Raw genomic sequence first — 21,407 nt, 5'->3', positions numbered from 1 at the left:
ATAATTAAGTAACCTATTTACTTTTCATTGTAATAGTCAACTTAGTAACGTATGAAACTAGGCCTATTTTTAGTCATTTTTGTAAGACTTATTTGTAACAGGCTGTTTGTTTTCTAAATAAAAATAAAAAGAAAATTGGCCCATTGATATTTTATTTATCGCTGCGTCTTACGTAGGCGAACAACTCGCGAATGTGATTAGAATTACCCCAATATTTGATAATATTGGGGTAATTTTTAACTATATGGTATCCCCGGGTTTGTGACGTCATCTATGTCTATCCCTTACGGGGGCACGCGGTAGGCCACATCTATAGAAATACTACCATCTATGGATGGAGCAGATAACGATTTTTTTATGTTGGCGGTAGGCTCGTGTATCCAGAAAAGCAAATATAATTGCCATAACAGACTACCGCACCGCGATCTTGGTACGGTGCGGTGCACGTATCGCTTGCTCTTGCATATTCGTGCGACAGAGAAGCAGATAACTTTTTTCGTTGTTGGCGGTAGGCCCTCTGGCGTGAGTGTCTCGCGCAAACAGCATGCGCGTGTTATAATATTTGTGCAATAGCACAATATTATTTTCTCGACTCGATTATATTATCGAGTATAAAAATAGTCACAGGCAGACGGGACATGTAGTGTGATAAAATAAAACATTTGCATTTGTCTATGGTTTCAGCACTTTGAAGTTGTCTGTCAGTTAAAAAAAACAATAGCAAAGCAATTCAAATTCCAACGGTGAATAACAACATTTTAAAGAGTGGATTGTTGTTAGGATGTTATAAATTGTTTGTTTAGTTCTATCGTTTGTAATAATTAAGAAGGGAAACGGCTTTCCATGTAAAGTTATTAAGTTAGTGTTAAAGTGTATTAATGTTAAAATATAAATTAAGATTGTGTCCACCATGATTGTAAAATGGAAAACTATTCTCACAAATTGGGTAAGTTAAATCAAAATTCGGTTTTAAAACGAATGTGGTATTCTTCTTTAGACTCTGATTAACTCCAGGTTGATTGAAACGATTTTTACAAGCTTAGAGATCTTCGTAATACAATCCTTCATTACTTCATACTTATGAATAATAATATTCGATATAATGGTCTGAATAATATTCAATACAATTAAAAGTATGCTTCCAAAATATTTAACCGTTTATCTCTTGAACTAAACGTTCTGAAGCTATAACCGTGGTTTTATTTATTACAATTACAACAATAATAAAAAAACAATTATATTTCTGGCAAATATAATTGTTTTTGTAAGTGCTTTTATATTTTAATTTTATATCCATATTGTAAAAAAACCCTAACCTAAAGAAGAGATATAAATAAAAAACAATGATAGTTACCTAATGTTTGGTTAACTTAAAACTAAAATTTTAATTTTCAGATTAACTGTTACACAAATGAAAACGAAAAACGAGAGCAAAATATAACTCCTGAAAATCTACTCAACATCTTCACACACATACACGAAAATACCAGATTAGATGATTCAAAGTCTTCCAAGTTTGAAGCAAACACAATCCAAGATTTTATTGTTGAAAAATATCCGGGTTTCAAATTTGAAAATGGAACTCTGGAAGCCACATGCGAGGAAGAAATTTACATAGTAGCTTCACTATTGTTATATTTTATCTGTGTGAACTCTAAAAATGCTGAAATTAAAAGAGCCATGTGTAGCAAGCTTAGTGTGGGAGACCAGGAGATTATAATGAAATTTAGCAAATGTCTAATGGATTGTTCTCCTATTTTGTATGCAGATGTTGAGGCAGCTATTACAGGTATGTTTATTCCAATTTTCTACAGCAATTTGTATAATAAACTTTTACTATGCTTGTAAGCTAAATTTAACCCACTTCCCGATTTCTGAAGGACCTGAAATTTGTTAAACCACCTTAGATAATTTTGTGAGCCAGAAGTTGTTCTTTTTGCTCAAGTTTGTGATTGACTAATGTCTTTTTATGTTTTTTTAGGGTTCCGTACCCAAAGGGTAAAAAACGGGACCCTATTACTAAGACTTCACTGTCCGTCCGTCCGTCTGTCACCAGGCTGTATCTCATTAACCGCGATAGCTAGACGGTTGAAATTTTCACAAATGATGTATCTCTGTTGCCGCTATAACAACAAATACTAAAAATAAAATAAATATTTAAGGGGGGCTCCCATACAACAAACACGATTTTTTTGCTCTATTTTGTTGATGGTGCGGAACCCTCCGTGCGCGAGTCCGACTCGCACTTGGCCGGTTTTTTTACCATAATAAACATGTATCGGTGTAGCCCTTGAGCCATCCACGATGGCGCTTTTTGTGGAGGCCCATCTTGTAGGAGTGAGTCATCATTTGCCAGAAATATAATTGGATATAGTTTTATTAGGCAGTAATCCAGTTTTTATCCTAGAGCCCAGTATTTAGTTCGTCGCTTTCACCCCATTGCCTAGTTCATGTCAGATACCATCATGTCTCAAGAGGCTTTCTACTCTGGAGGGTGCTGCGTCTGCGTGCGTCCCATGACATGGGTAGCACCTGCTCAGTGTACCCAAGATTATTGGGCTTCAAATATTATTTCAAATATCAATTTAATTCTGATTGTGTTAAGGTTGAAAATCAAATGAAGGTAAAAAAATAAATCCATCTGTTAATCATGAACTAGAAGTAACTCACCTGGCATAGATAAATCAGCCCTTCACGTCACAGGTGATCAAACTGACTATAAAATAAATCAGTTGAATTAAAGAAAAATATACCATAGTATGTTATACCAAAGTCCAAATTTGAATAAGATCAGTCAAATATTTTATTTGTGGCTTTCTATTATAATAGTTAAGCCCAGACAGTATGTCATATTTAAGTAAAAAAAAAAACTAAATCCATTAACCAACCAACTTCAATCTTTATTGCCTTAGCAATAAAATTGATTATCGCAAACATGTCTACGACACGCGCCGCCGCGGAAGCAAAAAAAAATCGCCATATGTTCCGGTTCAATAACAAGGGTAGCCAAAATGGCAGGTGCTACTTCCATACCAGCTGTCTGGCCGTTGCCATCTGGGCTGTGACGTAAGCATTTGTCCCTTTCGTATTAGAAAGAAAGAAAGGATACGTCGATGATTAACGGGATGGTATACTAGGGGAAAATTCTAAACTAGTGTATCTAGTGACTAGTTTGGTGGTAAAGGTCGACATATTGAAGGTTACATGGGTCTATTATAGTTTTGACATTTTGAATGTAACGCGCACTGCTATCGGGATGAATACGTTAATTTTTATTTTTAATTTGGATATGATGGCGGTACTGTTTCTCGTACCGGTCGCCGTTGCCAGAGCGTTTATCCTCATATCCTGGGCTAGCTATAACCGCGAAAATCGATTTCGTAAATTGCGGGCATCTTTCTCTGTCACTCTTATTACGCCTTTATAACGGAGTACAAGAGAAAGATCCCCGTAATTTGCGAATTTCGGTTTTCGCGGTAGGCCCCCTGGAACCTAAATGATAACGTACTGTGCGGTTTCAAAGGAATTTCTACCCCCTTTTCGAAACCCCTTGTTAGAGTTCCGCACCCAAAGGGTAAATACAGGGCCCTATTACTAAGACTCCTCTGTCTGTCAGTCTAGTCACCAGGCTGTATCTCATTAACCGTGATAGCTAGACAGTTCATAGTTTCACAGATGATATATTTCTGTTGCCGCTATAACAACAAATACTAATAAGTACGGAACCCTCGGTGGGCGAGTCCGACTCGCATATCCGGTTTTGTTGCATGTGTCTATAGGCTATCTATGGTTAAACGTAAGTTACACGTAAGTTACACGTAAATGATAGTTTCAGGCGAAGTCCACTCCTATGCAGTATGCACAGATTCCAGGCATCGTAACATCGGTTAAGTTCCGTTAAATTTAAATAATATCCTCGTAAATAATATCCATGTATTACGTGAATCAATGATGTCATCCGCGCAGGAGTTTGAAAAAGTTGCGGCTATTTTTAGAAAACTGGTTTCCGAGTCGGCTGGGTCAAACCCGCACCTTATTTTGTTACCTATTGTTATGTTTGGCGGGAAAGGGTAAAATAAGAATAAGAAAGGCAGAGGACTTTGAACATATGCATGGAAAAATTGGAAAATCGATATTCATGTATTTACCTATCCTTCAAAAAGGGACAAAAATGGAGAAAGTCAAATAACAAATTGCGATATTCGCGGAGCTTTCCAAACTCGAATGTTAATTTAGTGTGTAACATAGTTTGTAACGCTGTAGAAGCACAGAGTAAAAAGTAACAGTGGACCTACGCCTTTGATGTTTGCGTAAAAGACTTAGGGCCCATTTAGACGGCGCGCGAACTTGTATACGATTTTAGTTACATTGCGGACCATTGAAGTTACATCAATTCTGCCGACCGATCAAATGACGCAATGTAATGAAACTCGCAAGCGAGTTCTCGCACCGTCTAAATGAGCCCTTACACAACTGCCCAAAAATTTAAACATTTCAAATAAGACACGCTAGCTTTGTAAGTAGTACCGAGCTACTAGGTAACAATGGCGATGTATGCAGCTCGGTTACGCGCGATGTTAAATAAGCGATCGATCTACTTTTAGCTAGATTTGTAAGTCTATTTCGCGATTCACATAAAATGTTAACATGCATTAAACAGCTCACGTTGACAGTTTTTATGCGACGCTGCGCAAGCGCTGCGCCGCGACGCTCCGCAAGCGCTGCGCCGCGACGCTCCGCAGAGTCCGCGACAGCCGCCACAGCCTCCTGAGCGTAGTAGCGGAGAGGTGGGACAGTGGCCTAATCAGGCACTGGTCCTCGCTTCACTTAGGTTTAGGTACTAATATAGTTGTTTAAGTATTTTTTTTTTGTTGTTACTAACAAACTATGGACACTTATAAGTCTGAAATAAATGCATTTTATTTATTTTATTTTTAAAACACAAAGTTTAATTGTTTCCAGAGGCGTGCGGACCAGATGCTTCAGCCATGGTGGCAGAGACGCCACCCGCACTCCGTTCCCTGCACGGCGAAGTACGGAAACTGCAGGCAGCGTTAGACGCTGAGCGTTTCGACCGCAACTACTTGCAAGAGGAACTATCTAGGACTAACCTGAAGTTGGAGAAACTGAGTAAGTGATACCAGATGCCTTGTGCGGAGACGCAACCTTTATTCTGCTAGCTGGGGCCCGTTCTCTCTCTCAAAAGCTTGTAACTTGTAATACAAACTGTGCTGTTTATCAAAAGCTTGTAACTTATAATACAAACTGCTGTTTATCAAAAGCTTGTAACTTGTAATACAAGTGGAAGTCGCTTTCTAACAAAAGCTGTCAAAAAGGGACTTCCACTAGTATTACAAGTTACAAGCTTTTGATAAACAGGGCACTGATGTCACTTTTTGACAGCTTTTGTTAGAAAGGGACTTCCACTTGTATTACAAGTTACAAGCTTTTGAGAAACGGGCCCCTGCTCGCCGAGCTAAAGTGTCATTCTATTATTTCTATTGAACTTGCTAACTTTGTAAACAGAAGTCACTTGACATTCAGAGACAATTTTAATAAGGCGGTTTGTTTACATAGTTAGCAAGTTCCATAGAATGACACTTTACGGAGACTCCAGACCTGCTAGCATGAGTTGCGTTTTCGCGCGCGACTCCTTACATCATGCGCGACTTCAAGTATGGACTTTACAATTACTTACAAGAGGTTTAGGACTAACTTGAAGTTGGAGAAACTGAGTGTGTTTTTATGACTGGCGGTAAATAATTAAATAATTGACCTAGCAAGTGACACCTAGACCCTAGACAGATTGATGTTTATGTGACATTTTGCTGGTTGTGTGATTCATTTTAAAACCACACAAATCGCGCGTCTGTGAGTTACTACGGTGTAAATTCAAGCTCCCGAAACAGAGTTTAATTGAAACATTCATTGTAAAACCATTTCTATTTGGCATTTCTTACATTGTCATAAATCACAGCATAATGTTATTTAAATTTGTCAAAAGTGATGTTACCTTTTGTCATTAACAAATTCCTTACCTTATCTAATTTCAGCAAAAGTAAAAGCGCAATACAAGCTCGACATTGTGAACCTCAAAGCGAAGATATCGCTATGCTGTGGCGAGAAGCGAGAGTCCCACAGGGAAGCCCGAGCGGACGAGTTTATAGCGCGACTGCAGCGGCAGCTAGAGGACTTGGAGACACGGTTGGAAGACACCCTAACCCAGTTGGAGGATGTTCAACAAGAACGGGATACTTACAAAAAGAAGGTTTGTTTATACCTTAATGATTAGTGATACCCTAAGGATAGTGGAATATCATGCATCATGCTCCAATTCGGCGTAATTTAGGACAAAGGGTCCATCGCACAAAAAACTGTGAATAATGTGACGTTATCTATGAAAAGAGACCTTATTGTCGATGGCGCTTCCGCCATTATTAAAGATGCTCCGATGCGACGCTGTGCGGCGTAAGCGCCATCGACAATAAGGTCCCTTTTCACAGATAATGCCCCATATGTTTACTGATTCTGTTAAAAATGTCATTTATTTTTCTGACAAATTTTGAAGATGGTTCCTTTTCGCTAAACAACTTCCAGTTAGAGAATTAAAGAGATATCGTGATTTTGCAGAAGAAAATCGCGATCAAATAATTTACCATTACGACCAAATGTATTGTGATTTGTGACCATAAATAAAGTTTCAACTTACCACCAGTATAAGGCTGCGTTTCCACCAGAGATATGCGAAGATGCGTAGGATGTGATTCTATTAACACACACATCCTCGCTACGCATCTATGGTGGAAATTAGCCAGCCTTAATCCTCAGATGCTTTTCCAATCAATTGCTAGTTTACCTTTCAAAAACGCCTCAAGTTCACATCTATCTCATTTCCAGGTGACTGACTTAAAGCAAGAACGGGACAAATGGCTGTCTCTCAGCCAGCTAGAAGCGGACAAGGCCGGCCAGCTGGCCGACCAGCTGGACACCGAACGTCGCACCGTAGCGACTCTCAGAGACCTGGTCTCCGAGCTGAGGCAGCATAATCGCAATAATGGAATGGACTCCAGTATGCTGGAGTGTGACGACCCTGATACTAGTATACAGTCGCTCGGTAATTTATGTGAGTAGACCTTTATTACCTACATGTACTACGTGTACACGCTCAACGCAGCTGGCCAACTTTATTGTCACACGTGCAATAGAGTATTTAAGACCAAGTTCGGCCTGGCCAGCCACATAAGGGCTCACGCTAGACAACGTCCATGATGTTTATTTGGGGTCGCCGTCATCGAAAACGATGAGGAGGACTATATGTATAACCTCATTACCTTGAGCCTTCTTGTGACATAAACATAATAAGAATTGAACCCTATGGAACTTTGCATTGCTTGCATAAACAAAATTTTAAATGTCACATGTATCATCAAACTTTTAACATTATGAAAACCTAAATCATGAATTTACTTTCTATTTATTTCAGCTGTGTGTAATGAAGTTTGTGCAAATGTAATTGAGGTGCAGCTAGGGGAAGAAAGGGCGAAGATTGAAGTTTTGAAGCATCAAATTCAGAGTTTGCAGGTACATTTCGGTAAAAAAAAAGTTAAATTGAATTATATACTTCCTTGAGGCTGATTGTCGTGGCTTCCAACCTCCGTGGCGACCTGACAGACCAACTGACTGACTGGTTGACTGACATACATATTTGGAACTATGGACATTCAAATTCAAAATTAGACATGACAACGACACGACAAAATAAGATCAGTTCACGACGGACAGCCAGACCGACCAGACAGACTGTTCACTGATCATTACACTTTTGTTTACAGGAACAACTTACCAAAGCCAATCAGAACTTTGAATCAGAAAAATTGGCTCTTGAGGCTGTTTTAACTGAAAAAGACACTAATATTAATAATCTAAAACAACGCGTCAATGAGGAGATCGAGGAAAAACTCAATTTAAAGAGTAACAGTGAACAAGAAATTGACCAATTAAACAAAAAAATATTAGATATGTCACAACAAATAAAATACTTAGAAGAAAATTCAAAACAAGAACTAGAACAGAAAGTCCAAGAATTACAATTATTGCAGGAGCAATTTGCAAATGAAACTGAAAGATTAGACAAAGAGATTAAAAACCTAAAGAAAGAGATTGAAGGACAGAATAAACTTAAAAAGCAGTGTGATGAAGAAATCTTGCAATTAAACACTAGGATAGTTGATATCTTGCAGACATTGAATGATGTAGAGAAAAGTTCAAAACATGCATTAGCAGAAAAAGAACAAGAAATAAGTGCTCTGAAACAGATATTCACAGAAGAAACCGAGAAAACTAGTAATACAATTACAAATCTTCAAGCAGAGATGGAAGAACAAAAATGTTTAAAAATACAATTCGAACAAGATATTGTTGTACTAAACAATATAATAGTTGAAATTTCACAGAATTTAAAGGATACAGACGAAAAGTCAAAACATCAACTAGAAGAAAAAGAACGAGTTATACACACACTACAGCAGCAACTGTCAGACGAGACGCAGAAATCTAGTAATTTTATTAACAAACTCCAAGAAGAGTTAAAAGAACAAATATACTTAAAAACTCGCTGCGAGGAATACACCGTAGATTTGAATAGTAAAATTGTTGAGATGTCACAGAAAATAAAGGACATGGAAGAAAATTCGAAACATCTACTAGCAGAAAAGAAAGAAGCAATCCAAACAATACAGCAAAAACTATCAGACGTGACGCATAAATCGAGTAACATGATAAAAGAACTCCAAGAACAGTTAAAGGAGGAAAATATCTTAAAAACACAACGTGAGCAAGAAAATGTAGTGTTGAACAATGAAATAATTGCAATGAAACAGACAATAAACACGGTAGAAGAAAACTCGAAGCACGTATTAGAAGAAAAAGAACAAGCGATTCATACACTTCAACAGCAATATTTAGAGGAGGCGGAGAAATCTAGTAACTTGGTTACGGAACTCCAGGATGAGTTGAAAGAACAAAATAACTTAAAAACACGCTACGAGCAAGATATCGTTGAATTAAACCGTAAACTATTGAATGTGTCAGAACAATTGAAAAATGTAGAAGAAAATTCTAAGCAAACATTAGAAACGAAGGAACAAGTTATTCTGGAACTACAACAGCAATATTCAGATGAGACGGTAAAATATCTTGAACTTCAAGAAGAGCTAAGAGAGCAAAAGAGCTTAAAAGTACGCAGCGATCAAGAAATCGTAGAACTAAACAATAAATTAGTAGAGGTGTCACAAACAATGAAGAACATTGAGGAACGTTCAAAGCTTGTGATAGAGGAAAAAGAACAAGAAATTAAGTCGCTGCAGCAGCAATATAAAGTTGTAACTGAGAAAACTAATGACTTGATCACAGATCTCCAAGAGGAAATAAAAGAACAAAATAACTTAAAAATTCAATGTGAACAAGATATTGTTGAACTAAACATTAAATTACTTAAATTGACACAAACAATAAATAATCTAGAGGAATCATCAAAACGTGCGCTTACTGCAAAGGAACAAGAAATGCAATCTGCCCAACAACAATTTGAAGAGGAAATAAAAAAAATTGAAATAAAGAACAAAATTCTTGAAATCGAGATGTTGGAAGCAAACAACAGTAAACAAGCTTGTGACCAAGACATCGCCATTTTAAACAATAAAATAGATGAATTATCACAAGCAGCAAAAGACAAAGAAGAGAGTTCAAAATTAGCGCTTGAAGAAAAAGAACAAGAAAAATGTACACTGCAAAAAATACTTGCAGAACAAACTGGTCAATCAGAAATAATGATTAATAAACTTTATAAAGAACTTGAAGGTGAAAAGCATGTACAGTTAAGTTTAAAAGAACAATTTCAAACACAATTGCAAGAAAAGGATACCTTTATTGATAAACTGGACCAAGAAGTAAAACAACTAACTGCTTGTGTGTCAAGCCTCGAAGAAAGATGCCAAAAGATTATTGAAGACAACCGCAAAGAAGTTAATTCCCTGAATCAGGAAATTGACAGGTTAAATAAAAAGGATGTAGAAAAGTCACAAGCAATTAACGATTTAGAAGAAAATTCAAGACTAGCGTTACAAGAAAAAATACAAGAAATACAGACCCAGTATCAGCAATATTCAGCTGAGCGAGATAAATCAGAAAATATAATTAAGAATCTGAAGATAGAGCTGGATGCTGAGAAATATGCACAATTAAAGTTGAAAGAAGACTTCGATAATCGCATAATGAAACTAAATGAAAAAGTCTTGAACCGAAATAATGAGTTAGTAGAATTACAAAACAACATTATTCAGAAGAGTGAATTGATCGAAGTGATACAGTCAGATTTGAGACGAGAAAAGGAATTGAGGGATGAACTATCCAATACATGCAATCACCAACTGTCCTCGCTGAATGAACAGAAAAAAGCAATTGAAACTGATCTGCAGCAAAAGTTGCATGAGATACAAGAGTTAATAAAACAAATCCTCGAAAAAGATATATTAATAGATAAATTAAACAAGGAAATAGAAAACTTAAGCACTTCTATTTCAAACTTGGAAGAAAAATGTAGACATCGTGATGGTATAATAAAAGAGAAGCAGAAAGAAATTGAATTTCTCAACGACGTTTATCAGAATGAGCAAGAAAAACTCAATCATAAAATTGACGAGCGTAATGCATCCATAAAATCTTTGCAAATGCAATTGCAAAATGAAATCGAGTACAAAATACAACTGCAGGATGAACTTTCTGAACTAAAGTCATCGAAGCTATCTATAACTAAAGAGCTCAGTGCAGCAAAGAGTAAGTTGTTTTGTTTACCCTTGTTAATGTTACTTACCATACATATAATTTTGATTGTTTTAGTGTCAGACATTGAATCATATGTATAATTAATTGTTCGGTTTGTTTAGTGTTATTATATTCTTTAGCTTATATTCTTCTAAAATAGTAAACGTGTTTTCAGTACTGTTGAAAAATTATGAAGAAAAGACACTGGAATGGGAGGAACAAAAAACTAATATGAAAGAACAAATACATTCCATAACTAAAAATGTAGAGAAACTTGAAGAAGAGAAGTCTATTTTGGTAAAGGAAATTGAAGTTATTAAGGAGATTCAAACTGGTGAGGCAAATGGTCTTGAAGAAAAAATAATTATGTTGGAGAAACAGAAGAAAGAAATGGAGAACATAATTCAGGTGAATATTGTAGAGATAAAGAAACTTGAAGATGAGAAAATATTGTTATTAAACGAGGTAGACGCACTAATAACTGCTCAAATAGAGGCAACAAAGAATCACGAAGAGAAAATAAATATGTGGGAAAAACAAAAGATTGAATTAGATGAACAAGTGCAGGCTAATGTTCTCAAAGCGAAAAAGATTGAAGATGAAAAAACAAAATTACGAAACGAAATTGAAATGCTTAAAGAAGTACAAATTGAAGAGTTGAAGAATCATGAAGAAAAGACAATTATGTGGGAAAAACAGAAAATTGAATTTGAAGAACAAGTACAAGCTAAAGTTTCAAACGTGGAAAAGCTTGAAGACGAAAAAAATAAATTATTGACTGAGATTGAAAAGCTTAAAGAAGTACACATGGGTGAATCTAAGAACCGTGAAGAAAAAATGCTAGTGTTAGAAAAACAGACTAATGAATTGAAAGCACAAATTCAGACCAATAGCCTTACTATCGGGAAACTGGAAGATGAGAAAGCGTCATTAATAAATGAGGTTGAAGTAATAAAGGCAGCTCAAATTGGAGAGGTAAGGCATCATGAAGAGAAGGCCGTTACGTGGGAGAACGAGAAGATGGGCTTAAACGAGATAATTAAATCCAATGTTGAAGAAGTCAACGGTCTGGAAGTTGAAAAAGCTATGTTGTTGAAGGAAATAGAAGATCTTCAGTCATCACGTACAGAAGAGATAAAGTCTCAAGAAGCCAATGCGCTTAATATTAACAAACTCGAACAAGAAAATGCATTATTATCCAAGGAGGTAGAAGATCTTAAAACAGTTCGAAGTGAAGACGCAAAGAATTATGAAGAAAATAAGCTGACGTTGGAGACGCACATTATGGAATTATATGAACAAATACCAGCATTAACCGTAAAGGTTGAGCACCTAGAAAACGAGAAAGCGACATTATTAAAAGAAATGGAAGCATTGAAGAGCCTACAAGCAAATGAGGTGAAGGGACATAAAGATAACACGTTGGCATTGGAGAAACAAACTAATGAATTGAAAGTCCAAATACAAGAGAACAATGTTAAGATAGAGAAACTTGAAGATGAAAAAGCGGCTCTATTGAAAGAGATGGATGTAGTTAAAACTGCACAAGCTGAAGAGGGCAAGGTTTATGAAGAAAATATGCTTATACTGAACAAACTGATAAACGATATGAAGGAGCAAATACAGGATAGTGTTCTGAATGTAGAACAACTGCAAGAGGAAAAAGAAATGTTATTAAAGGAGATGGAAACACTCAAGACCGCTGAAAGTGAGGAAATGAAAGATCGCGAAGAAAAAGCAGTATTGTGGGCGAAGGAAAAGCCGGAATTGAACGAGAAATTGCAGGAAAATATACTTAGGGTTAAGAAGCTTGAAGAAGAAAAGGCGAAAATGACCAAGAAGATAGAGGAACTTATAGGGACACAAACATATGCATGTAAGTGACCAATTTGATCTGAACATGTAATATTTACTATTGTACTTTGGGGGTGAATCGATTTTTCTTGTCACTACATGGTAACGTTCTCCTAAGTCTCTATAAAACTGTAAACTGGTTTATTATCGCATTTCAATTTATCAAGCATTTTGTGGTACTTATATCCATCAGGGATCATAATTTCATTTAACAAACTGCTGCTATAGTCTGCTGGCTAATGGGACAGAATACCAACAAGAAATAATCTATCCTTTGTGACAATTGTGACATTAATCTTTATATGAATCATAGAAGGTAGCATCCTATAGAAGTGGTCTACGCGTGCCTACGTGAGGGACAAAACATAAATTCGACCAATCATAGCGTTGCAATGCGACGCTATGATTGGTCGAATTTATTTGTTATGGTGGGAAACAAATGAATTCGACCGATCACGGTGGTCAATTTACGGTGGGGAATGAAACAAGATGTGAGACTGTGACAAGGACAAACAATAATAGCGCTTTCGCTGCTACTCCTACTGAAAGATACATAAGACTATCCCGTTCTGTCAGTCATCCCCACCACTCATGCCCAATCCAGTTATACTAGATTCATGATATGAATTGATTTCAGGCTTCAAAAAGGAACACGACGAAAAGATACAAACTTTGGAGAAACAACAGGCTGAACTGAAGGAACAAATGAAGGCTGATGCTCTAAAGGTTGAAATGCTTGAACAAGAGAAGACAATGCTTTTGAAAGAGCTCGAAGCGCTTAAGGCAGCTCAAAAGGAGATGTGTAAGTTAACACTGTTTTTGATTAAAGTAAGAATTATCGAGTTATAATTTCAATGAATTTGAAATATGAACTCGGTTGTCTGTTGCTTTCTTTAATTAAGTAACATATGCTATGACTTTGCTATTTTAAGGGAATATATATATTCGATATTCTTATTAGATTAAAAATTCTGTCATGTCTTTGTCTAACCAAAAATCAGGAACTAATTACTTGCCTTTGTTGCTGCATTTGAAGATGTTAACAAAACTAATAAATACTAAACTAAGTATAATTAAATAAACTGATGTATAACCTCTTTCAGTGGCTGCAGCGTCACAAGAAAAAATAACTGGAACTAAACATAGCAGCTGGGAAAAGGATATCCAAGGCATGCATCAGGTAGATACCACAACATCTGACCTTGCTCACTCTTCCATGGAAAGTCTCAAAACAATATCGGACTTGGAAAAGATCATTCAGGACAAGAACAGAAAAATAACCTCTATGCAGATAGAAATCTCTTACATCAAATCCATGATGGCCGAGTCCGGGCTCAAGCTTATTGATATCACTAAAGAGTTAGAGGTTAGTAAGGACACTTGTGAAGAATTGTCCTCGCAGCTGAAGAAAATAGTTCATCAGAAGAATGAAGAGATCTCTGAGCTCAAGAGGCAAGTGGCCAAAATGAGCGCTACAGAAAACCGCGCCAGCCAAATCATCAAGCTATCAGCCAAATATCAAGCCATTATACTCAAGAGGATTGCAGAAATTAAGTCAAGCGCAGTATTAAAGGAATTAACCAACTTCGGCAACCAGAATCCCAACAGCGACGAACTACGGCGAAGCATCGGCTCCGTAACTATGGAGGATTTAGAAAACTTCCTTGAAACCACTGATAGACATCTCAGACGGTGTTCAGAGAAGCAGATGACGCTGCAAAAGGACCGTGACCGTCTGTCAGAAGTTAATAGAATAAACGAATCGGAGATAATCAACATGAAGAAGTTCTTAACGGAGATGTCCGTTAGTTTTAGAACGTTTACAACTGTTAAAGAAGTTTATAATCAGAAGTTGTCTAAGATCGTGTCCCTACAGCGGACAGTAAGGCGGGACATATTAAGTTTAGATGGGCGAATAACGGAAGCTACTATGTGTAAATTAGAACGCGGATACGCCGCGGTGATGCAGGATCTTTCAGAGTGTGCAATGAATTTGGAGCGCTGGGTGGACCGTAGCGTCAGCAGAATGCTTTCCGCGGAGAAAATAAAGCAAGCATTCACTAGCGACTTAGAGCAGGCCTCGCTATCGACGAATAACTATCAGAATGCGGCCGTGGAAGTTCAGTTGAGTGAGTTAGAAAACTCCTTCCAGAAGCTTCTGGCAGAAATTGGCAGAGCGCAGAAAGGCGAGGGTGCACGGAGCGCCCAAGAGGTCACCATAATGGAAGTCCGCGCGGAATACGAGGACAAACTGAACAGAATGAAGGCTAAAATGGTCAGTATCGCCCCCGTTGTGTTAATCATATTAGGCTACCAGTTAATGTGGTGGTTCTATCTACATACATGAAGTTTGGCTTGTTTTTTTTTTTGTTTTTGCTTGTTTTATCAATAAATTATTTGTTCAAGGTCTTGTTTTATTTCCTGTGTTGTAGTGTAGTTGCTTGAAGCGTGGAAACAAGGTAATACTCTTTTTTGATGCATGTGCTTGCATGCTTGTCACTCGATCCTACATGCGATAAATTGTTTTTCATTTTCAGAAAGAGCTGTTCCATGAAGAGATGGGTAGACTGAAGCAGAAGCAAGCGGAGGAAATAGCGATACTTGAGAGAGAATTAGTGAAATGTAAAGATAAAATGGCGGAGTCGAGTAGAGCGTACGAGGAGCATATTCGGGCGCTGACGACGGAGTTGTGGAGTGTGGGGGAGAAGTTTTTGGTGAAGCAGGAGGAAGCTGATTGGTTGAGGAAGAAGCAGTCGGGATCGCTTATGTCGTTGCAGCATGTGCATTCGGTAAGTACAGTCATCTATATACAGTCTCCGAAAATGTATTCTATTCATCCATCAAGTTTCGTTATCAACATATAAGATGTTGATGTTGCTGATTTTCCTATGCTGCTATTTGGTTCCGTGGAAACTAAACAAAAAGGCTTAGGTCCCAATTCATAAACTATTGTTAAAGCTAATGCGTATTTTTGCATTGATTGATGAGTTTTTGTGTTACTTTGCAGTCCGGACTACATAATCATGGGCATGGACAAGAAATGTTTGGACGACCATCAGATACGCAATCTCTAAGATCTCTTCCTGTTCACAATAAGAAAACAGGTATGATATATAACACAGATACGTTGGAACTGTTACTAGATGATGATTCCATGTATCAATTTTTTTTTATTATAAGCTTATATTTCTTATGGATTAAACGGTCTCACACTAGCTGATGAACCAGCAATTTAGAGTTTATTAGGTTATTTAGGATGTCGCACAGCTTCGTGAATTTGTTGTGAAGTTCGTAGGTTTGAATCTTGTCTCGGAAGCAATGCATTTCTTGGAACTTATGTACCTACAAAATATCATTTATATCAAAATGTCCAAAACAATTCTAAAACGTCAAAAGTACAAAAGAAAAACAAACCCGAAATGCATTGTGACAATATTCATCGCTCGCTTTCCTATAATGGAAAATGTTTTGGAAATAATGGATATAATGGAAATGTTTGAACAGCCTCTGGCTTTTTTAGGATGTAAATAACGTGTTATAGTATTTTATGCAACCGTTGTTTAAGAGAGGTCAAAAAAGGCGAGTGGCGTGAGTAACAATTTGAGGCGAAGCCGAAAATTGTTAATAAAGACGCCACGAGTATTTTTTGACTCAGTTAAACAACGTTGCATACAATACTTTTTCTACGACCAAGCACTTACTTTGAAATAAAATTGTAAATTTAACAAATTACAATTACAAAGAAGTAGCAAAAATGGAGGGTACGGGCGGGAAAAGAATGAATGAATGAATGAAATAAAAAATAAAACATGTCTATGGTTCACTTATTTGTCAGAGATGACATTTAAAATAAGGTTGGCAACACTGTATTTCATTCAATATTTTTTAAGTGGTCATTACACGAAGTATCGTAAAACCGCCAAAAAGATACTGCGTGTATGCACAAATTCTTTTTTGGGGAATAGACTAAAGACTTGTCTTGACAACTATAAGGTAGGGTTTTAAAGGTGTGTGCACGACCCTTTAAATGACAAATAAAAGTACGGGAGTAGAAAAAAACCCTTATCTTACAGAGGGGCGCGGTCTCCACATGTCGGACGAGGAAGGCGAGGTGTTCGACAACCGCTTCCTCAAGGAGCTTTAGGTCTAAGATAAAGGTGTTAAAAACTTATGTTTTATCTTACAGAGGGGCGGGGTCTGCACATGTCGGACGAGGAAGGCGAGGTGTTCGACAACCGCTTCCTGAAAGAGCTGGCCGCGACGCCGCGCGCCTCGCTCGCGCCCGGCCAGCGCGTGTCGGAGCTCAAGCGGCGCAACTCGCTCGTGCCGCCGCATCTCAAGAGCTCCTACCCGGCCGAGATGCAGTTCGCACCCACGCTGGACGAGGAGGACATTAAGGTTTAAAATTCAATCAAATCTCTATTACACCTTATGTGTATGACACCGTAAGATTGTGAACCCGTTAGTTTATAATCTAACGTAGGTTAGGTTAGGTTAGATTATAATCTCCCTACCGTCAGTTTATAATGTAACTAGCGAGATTATAATATGACGAGTGTTTACAATTTTACGGTGACATGTATAATTGCATGAATTCTATAGTAATTTAAATTGTATTTTTTTTTCCTTATTTTCTCGTCATGTTAATTCGTCGTTGAGAATGCCAAATCCGTTATGTGCTCGATTTTTGATTGACAAATAGTTACCTAGCAACAAATTAATAAGGTATTAATTAATTTGATTAAAATCACGCAAATACCGGATTTGGCATTCTCAACGACGAATTATAAGATGTAATTATTTTTGAAAAGATGTGTCCCGCCGAGTTTGTTGCCGGTCCCATAATGGGATACCCTCCTCCAATTGAAGGGGGATTTAAATCTTCTCGGGGCAGAGGTGTAGGGTTGGAGCCGGTCTACCTAGCTTTATTTGACGTTCATAAGCGCATTGTAATTATGCCTACTTGAATAAACTATCTTTTATCTTTTATATTATGAAACATAGCTAAGGGCCACCACAAGAAAACTAGCTTTCATCTAAAAAAACCGTATCGAAATCTGAGAGCAGACATTGGCGTTAAACATAAATAAATATTATAGGACATTCTTACACATATTGACTAAGTCCCACAGTTTGAGTTGTGGGTACTCAGATAACGATATATATAATACTAGCGACCCGCCCCGGCTTCGCACGGGTTAACAAATTATACATAAACCTTCCTCTTGAAACACTCTATTAAAAAAACCGCATCAAAATCCGTTGCGTAGTTTTAAAGATCTAAGCATACAGACAGACAGACAGACAGACAGCGGGAAGCGACTTTGTTTTATACTATGTAGTGATGATACAAATACATAAATACATAGAAAACACCCAAGACAGGAACAAACATCTGTGCTCATCACACAAATAAATGCCCTTACCGGGATTCGAACCCAGGACCGCGGCTTTACAGGCAGGGTCACTACTCACTACCCAGACTAGTCGTCAAACATAACATCCCTCTTTTTTGCGTCGGGGTTAAAAACACACATTGAATGTTAAATCTAGCTCTGCAAACAATCAAAACCGCCATTAACATTTTTTATTTGTTAATTTCCAGTGTGCCAGTACAAGCTTCTCGATGGGTCGACAGCAAAGGAAGGAAGTAGGCATCACCGCCTACAAGAAGCCCGGCCCGCCCACGCCGAGCAAGCAGGCCGGCCGCCTCTCCGCCACGGTATGCCTGTTCACGTATGTCCTGCACACGCACACCTGCTGTATGTATGTCACGTATATGTTCTGCACAGAGGTAAATCGTTGGCATGTGCTATAGCACATGCCAACGATTTACCTCTGTGCAGTCTATTTTCGCAGTTTAATCGATCGTGTTTATCGGCAGTGACTCTAAGGGCCACTTGCACCATTCACTAACCCTAGGTTAACCGTTAACCCAGTGTCAAATTGTACTGGTAACCATGGTAACTACAGGTTTTATCGGTTAACCCCGGGTTAGTGGAATGGTGCAAGTGGGCCTAAGGGAACTAAATTTGCCAGCCAAAAAAGAACCTTGTTTTGATTTTTTTTTGATTTGGATTGTTATTGCTCACATTCAGTTTTATCTAAAAGCTTAATTTGAGACTTATAGGGTCATTGCGCTAGTTTTCGTCCACTTGACGAATTAGCAAGCAATATGATTCATTTTTAATTTGCTACTTGCGTAATATCATTTTTATGTAGATAGATATATTGCTTAGACCAGTGGTTCCTAACCTTTTCAGTCCGGTTACCCCTATGACTAACTAGGGAATCTGATTTTACCCCTCCTCCCAATGGTAATAAAAAATAAAACGTGTATGTTTGTTGTATTGTTATATTAGGTTAGCTTATTACCCCCGTAAAATACCAGTTTTACCCCCACGGGGGTAATTACCCCCAGGTTAGGAACCACTGGCTTAGACATTAAGGATTGCAATAAGTACAAATTTTTGTAGCAATGTAGGTTTATATTCAAGTTTCGTCAAAGGACGAAAACTAGCGCAATGAACCTATATATATTCTATCATGTGTAAACTATATCGAGGATTTTTTATTGTTTTAAATACATATACTTTTGTCAGGATTGTGAACTCCGCGAGTCCCTGCGAGTGGAGGCGGACCCGGGCCGCAAGACGAGCACGCCTTCGCGGATCCGCTCGCTGTTCCGCTCCAACAGAAACGATACTGATGTGGTATGTACCCCCCCTTGAATTAACCAAGTACCCCCCTTTTTCTACTGACAAAGTTGGCTTGTCAGAGTATAACTCCTCTAAGCAGGTCTGCCCCCTGCAGTTCACGCACACATAGGACTGCAATTTCGTGGCAAAAAAATAAACTCGGCATTATGCCATTAGGCGCCAATAAAACCTTATATTTTCAGCTTATGGCAATATTAATTTTGTATTAAGCAGAAACGTCTGCGAAGGATGATTACTGGTGAATTTCCAATATGATTTGGAACTCTGGTAGCTGTTTAAGAAGTGTAGGACTCTTACGGTAGATGTCGCTAAGAGCATCCCTAGGGCTCAAATATGGTGGAAATATTCGCTGAATTGGGTACGGTCTTGGTAGCTCAGATGGCAGAGCACTGTACTAGTGATCCAGTGGTCGTGGGTTCAAGTCCCACCCAAGACAGTGAATTTTTCCACTTTTAATTTATTTCGAAGTTTATGGTTATATTGTTTTAAAGTATGTAACTGCATAAAATAAACCAAAACATAGATAAATATCTAGCATCGAGTAGCGGAGCTATCAGTACTGCTACATCTATTGTCAAGTAGCAGTACTGATAGTTCCGCTACTCGATGCTATATGTAGACACTGAAATTAATAGTATTTTTAGTACCAAAACTGATGTATGGAGTGAGCACTCTTGTCTTACTATATTTCTCTATGATCAAAGCTACACTGAATATTTCTTTTTCCAGGTAACTCCACGCAGTCGAAGATTTAGTAGTATTTTCAGAAAGAAATAATTACTTACTGTGATTTGTGTTTTTATAACCAGTGCCTGTTAATGTCGGTTATTAATAATTATATGATTATAATGCAGTTTTATTAAATTATTGACATTTCTAACGCACTGTTTTTATTCTTGGACAAGTAGCTATACTGACATTTTTAACCCTATGAACTAAGAGAACTTTTATCCGTCATGAGTTGTAGAAAAAAATATGAAAAGAACGCGTACAAGCGTAGAGGCGTACGCTGTAGCACCTTTATGATTTTAAGTAAGGTTTATATTTGCTACAAGCTTGTACCCATAAATTAAAAAAAAATTACTTACAAGCCAAAATCACGGGCGCAAGCGACCTAATGTAAACCTTACATGAAAGTGTGAAGGTTACTTTGACAGCGTCCGTCATAACATTTTTCCATGGCGCTTGGCACGACGCCTTTAGGCGTTCTTGGCGTTCAAAAGGTGATGTTGGCATGTCCGTTATATTTTAGATATGAACAATGGCAGTTGCAAAAAAAAAACTTTTTGGGTTTAATTTTTATTTCATTGAAGTACACCACAAAAATCACTTTAGCACCAAACATTACATACAAATGTACAAAATTGTGCCTGTTCATTGATCACATCCATAAATTAGGTAAATAGATGTAAAATTACGAAACTACTTCACAATAAATAAAATAATCTCATCATGTTCATATAAAAAAAAAACAATTTGCAAAAAATAAATGGATATGCCCATATGAAATGATTTGTTATTTCTACATAGGTATAAAAAATAAAATATGGGGCAGAAAAGGAATAAAAAATATCGAATCATTCTAATAAAACAGAAACTTTAGTCTGGCAAGCTAGCATTGTCAGTAGAATAAAGCGACAAATTAGAAAAATGTGGGCGCGAAGGATTGATCAATACAAATTTTGAATTTCGCGCCTTTTCTACTGACAAAGTTGCTTACCAGAGTTGATAAAAGTTGTCTATAGAACATTAAACCAGAGACAAATATAATAACAACCACAATATAGCTGGTCAACCAAATATTGTCAGTAAAAAAAGGCGCGAAATTCAAATTTTCTATGGGACGATATCCCTTCGCGCCCTACATCTTTCAAATTTGCCGCCTTTTTCTACTGTCAAGATTGGTTGACCAAGTATAACACATTTATAGTTTGTCAAAGGACTGTCTCATGAGAGTATCATACTTTGTCTTACACTAGTACTAGCACCCAAAAGAAAAGGATGTTAGTTAGT

General features: G+C 37.4%; 1 protein-coding gene across 3 annotated transcripts; it reads left to right on the top strand.

Annotated features, from left to right (window-relative positions):
• The first annotated feature begins 735 nt into the window (after positions 1-735).
• Positions 736-20,274, top strand: LOC134655367 (golgin subfamily A member 4-like). Of its 3 annotated transcripts, XM_063510817.1 has the most exons (17): positions 736-946; positions 1,396-1,789; positions 4,963-5,130; positions 6,054-6,268; positions 6,898-7,123; positions 7,484-7,581; positions 7,833-10,833; positions 10,997-12,697; positions 13,313-13,477; positions 13,779-14,950; positions 15,213-15,464; positions 15,683-15,779; positions 16,749-16,786; positions 16,900-17,073; positions 18,281-18,397; positions 19,278-19,388; positions 20,124-20,274. In XM_063510817.1, the coding sequence occupies exons 1-17, from the start codon at positions 911-913 to the stop codon at positions 20,169-20,171; spliced, it is 8,013 nt and encodes a 2,670-aa protein (XP_063366887.1). In that variant the 5' UTR covers positions 736-910; the 3' UTR covers positions 20,172-20,274. The 3 variants fall into 3 exon arrangements, with proteins under 3 accessions (XP_063366887.1, XP_063366886.1, XP_063366888.1); XM_063510816.1 differs by lacking the exon at positions 16,749-16,786 and having other exon boundaries at positions 16,862-17,073; XM_063510818.1 differs by lacking the exons at positions 736-946; positions 1,396-1,789; positions 4,963-5,130 and adding an exon at positions 5,710-5,735.
• The last annotated feature ends 1,133 nt before the right edge of the window (positions 20,275-21,407 follow it).

The sequence above is a fragment of the Cydia amplana genome, chromosome 16 (genome assembly GCF_948474715.1).
Source record: "Cydia amplana chromosome 16, ilCydAmpl1.1, whole genome shotgun sequence".
Classification (NCBI taxonomy): domain Eukaryota; kingdom Metazoa; phylum Arthropoda; class Insecta; order Lepidoptera; family Tortricidae; genus Cydia; species Cydia amplana.
Note: the sequence above shows the minus strand (reverse complement) of the source record. Positions and strands in the feature narration are given on the sequence as shown.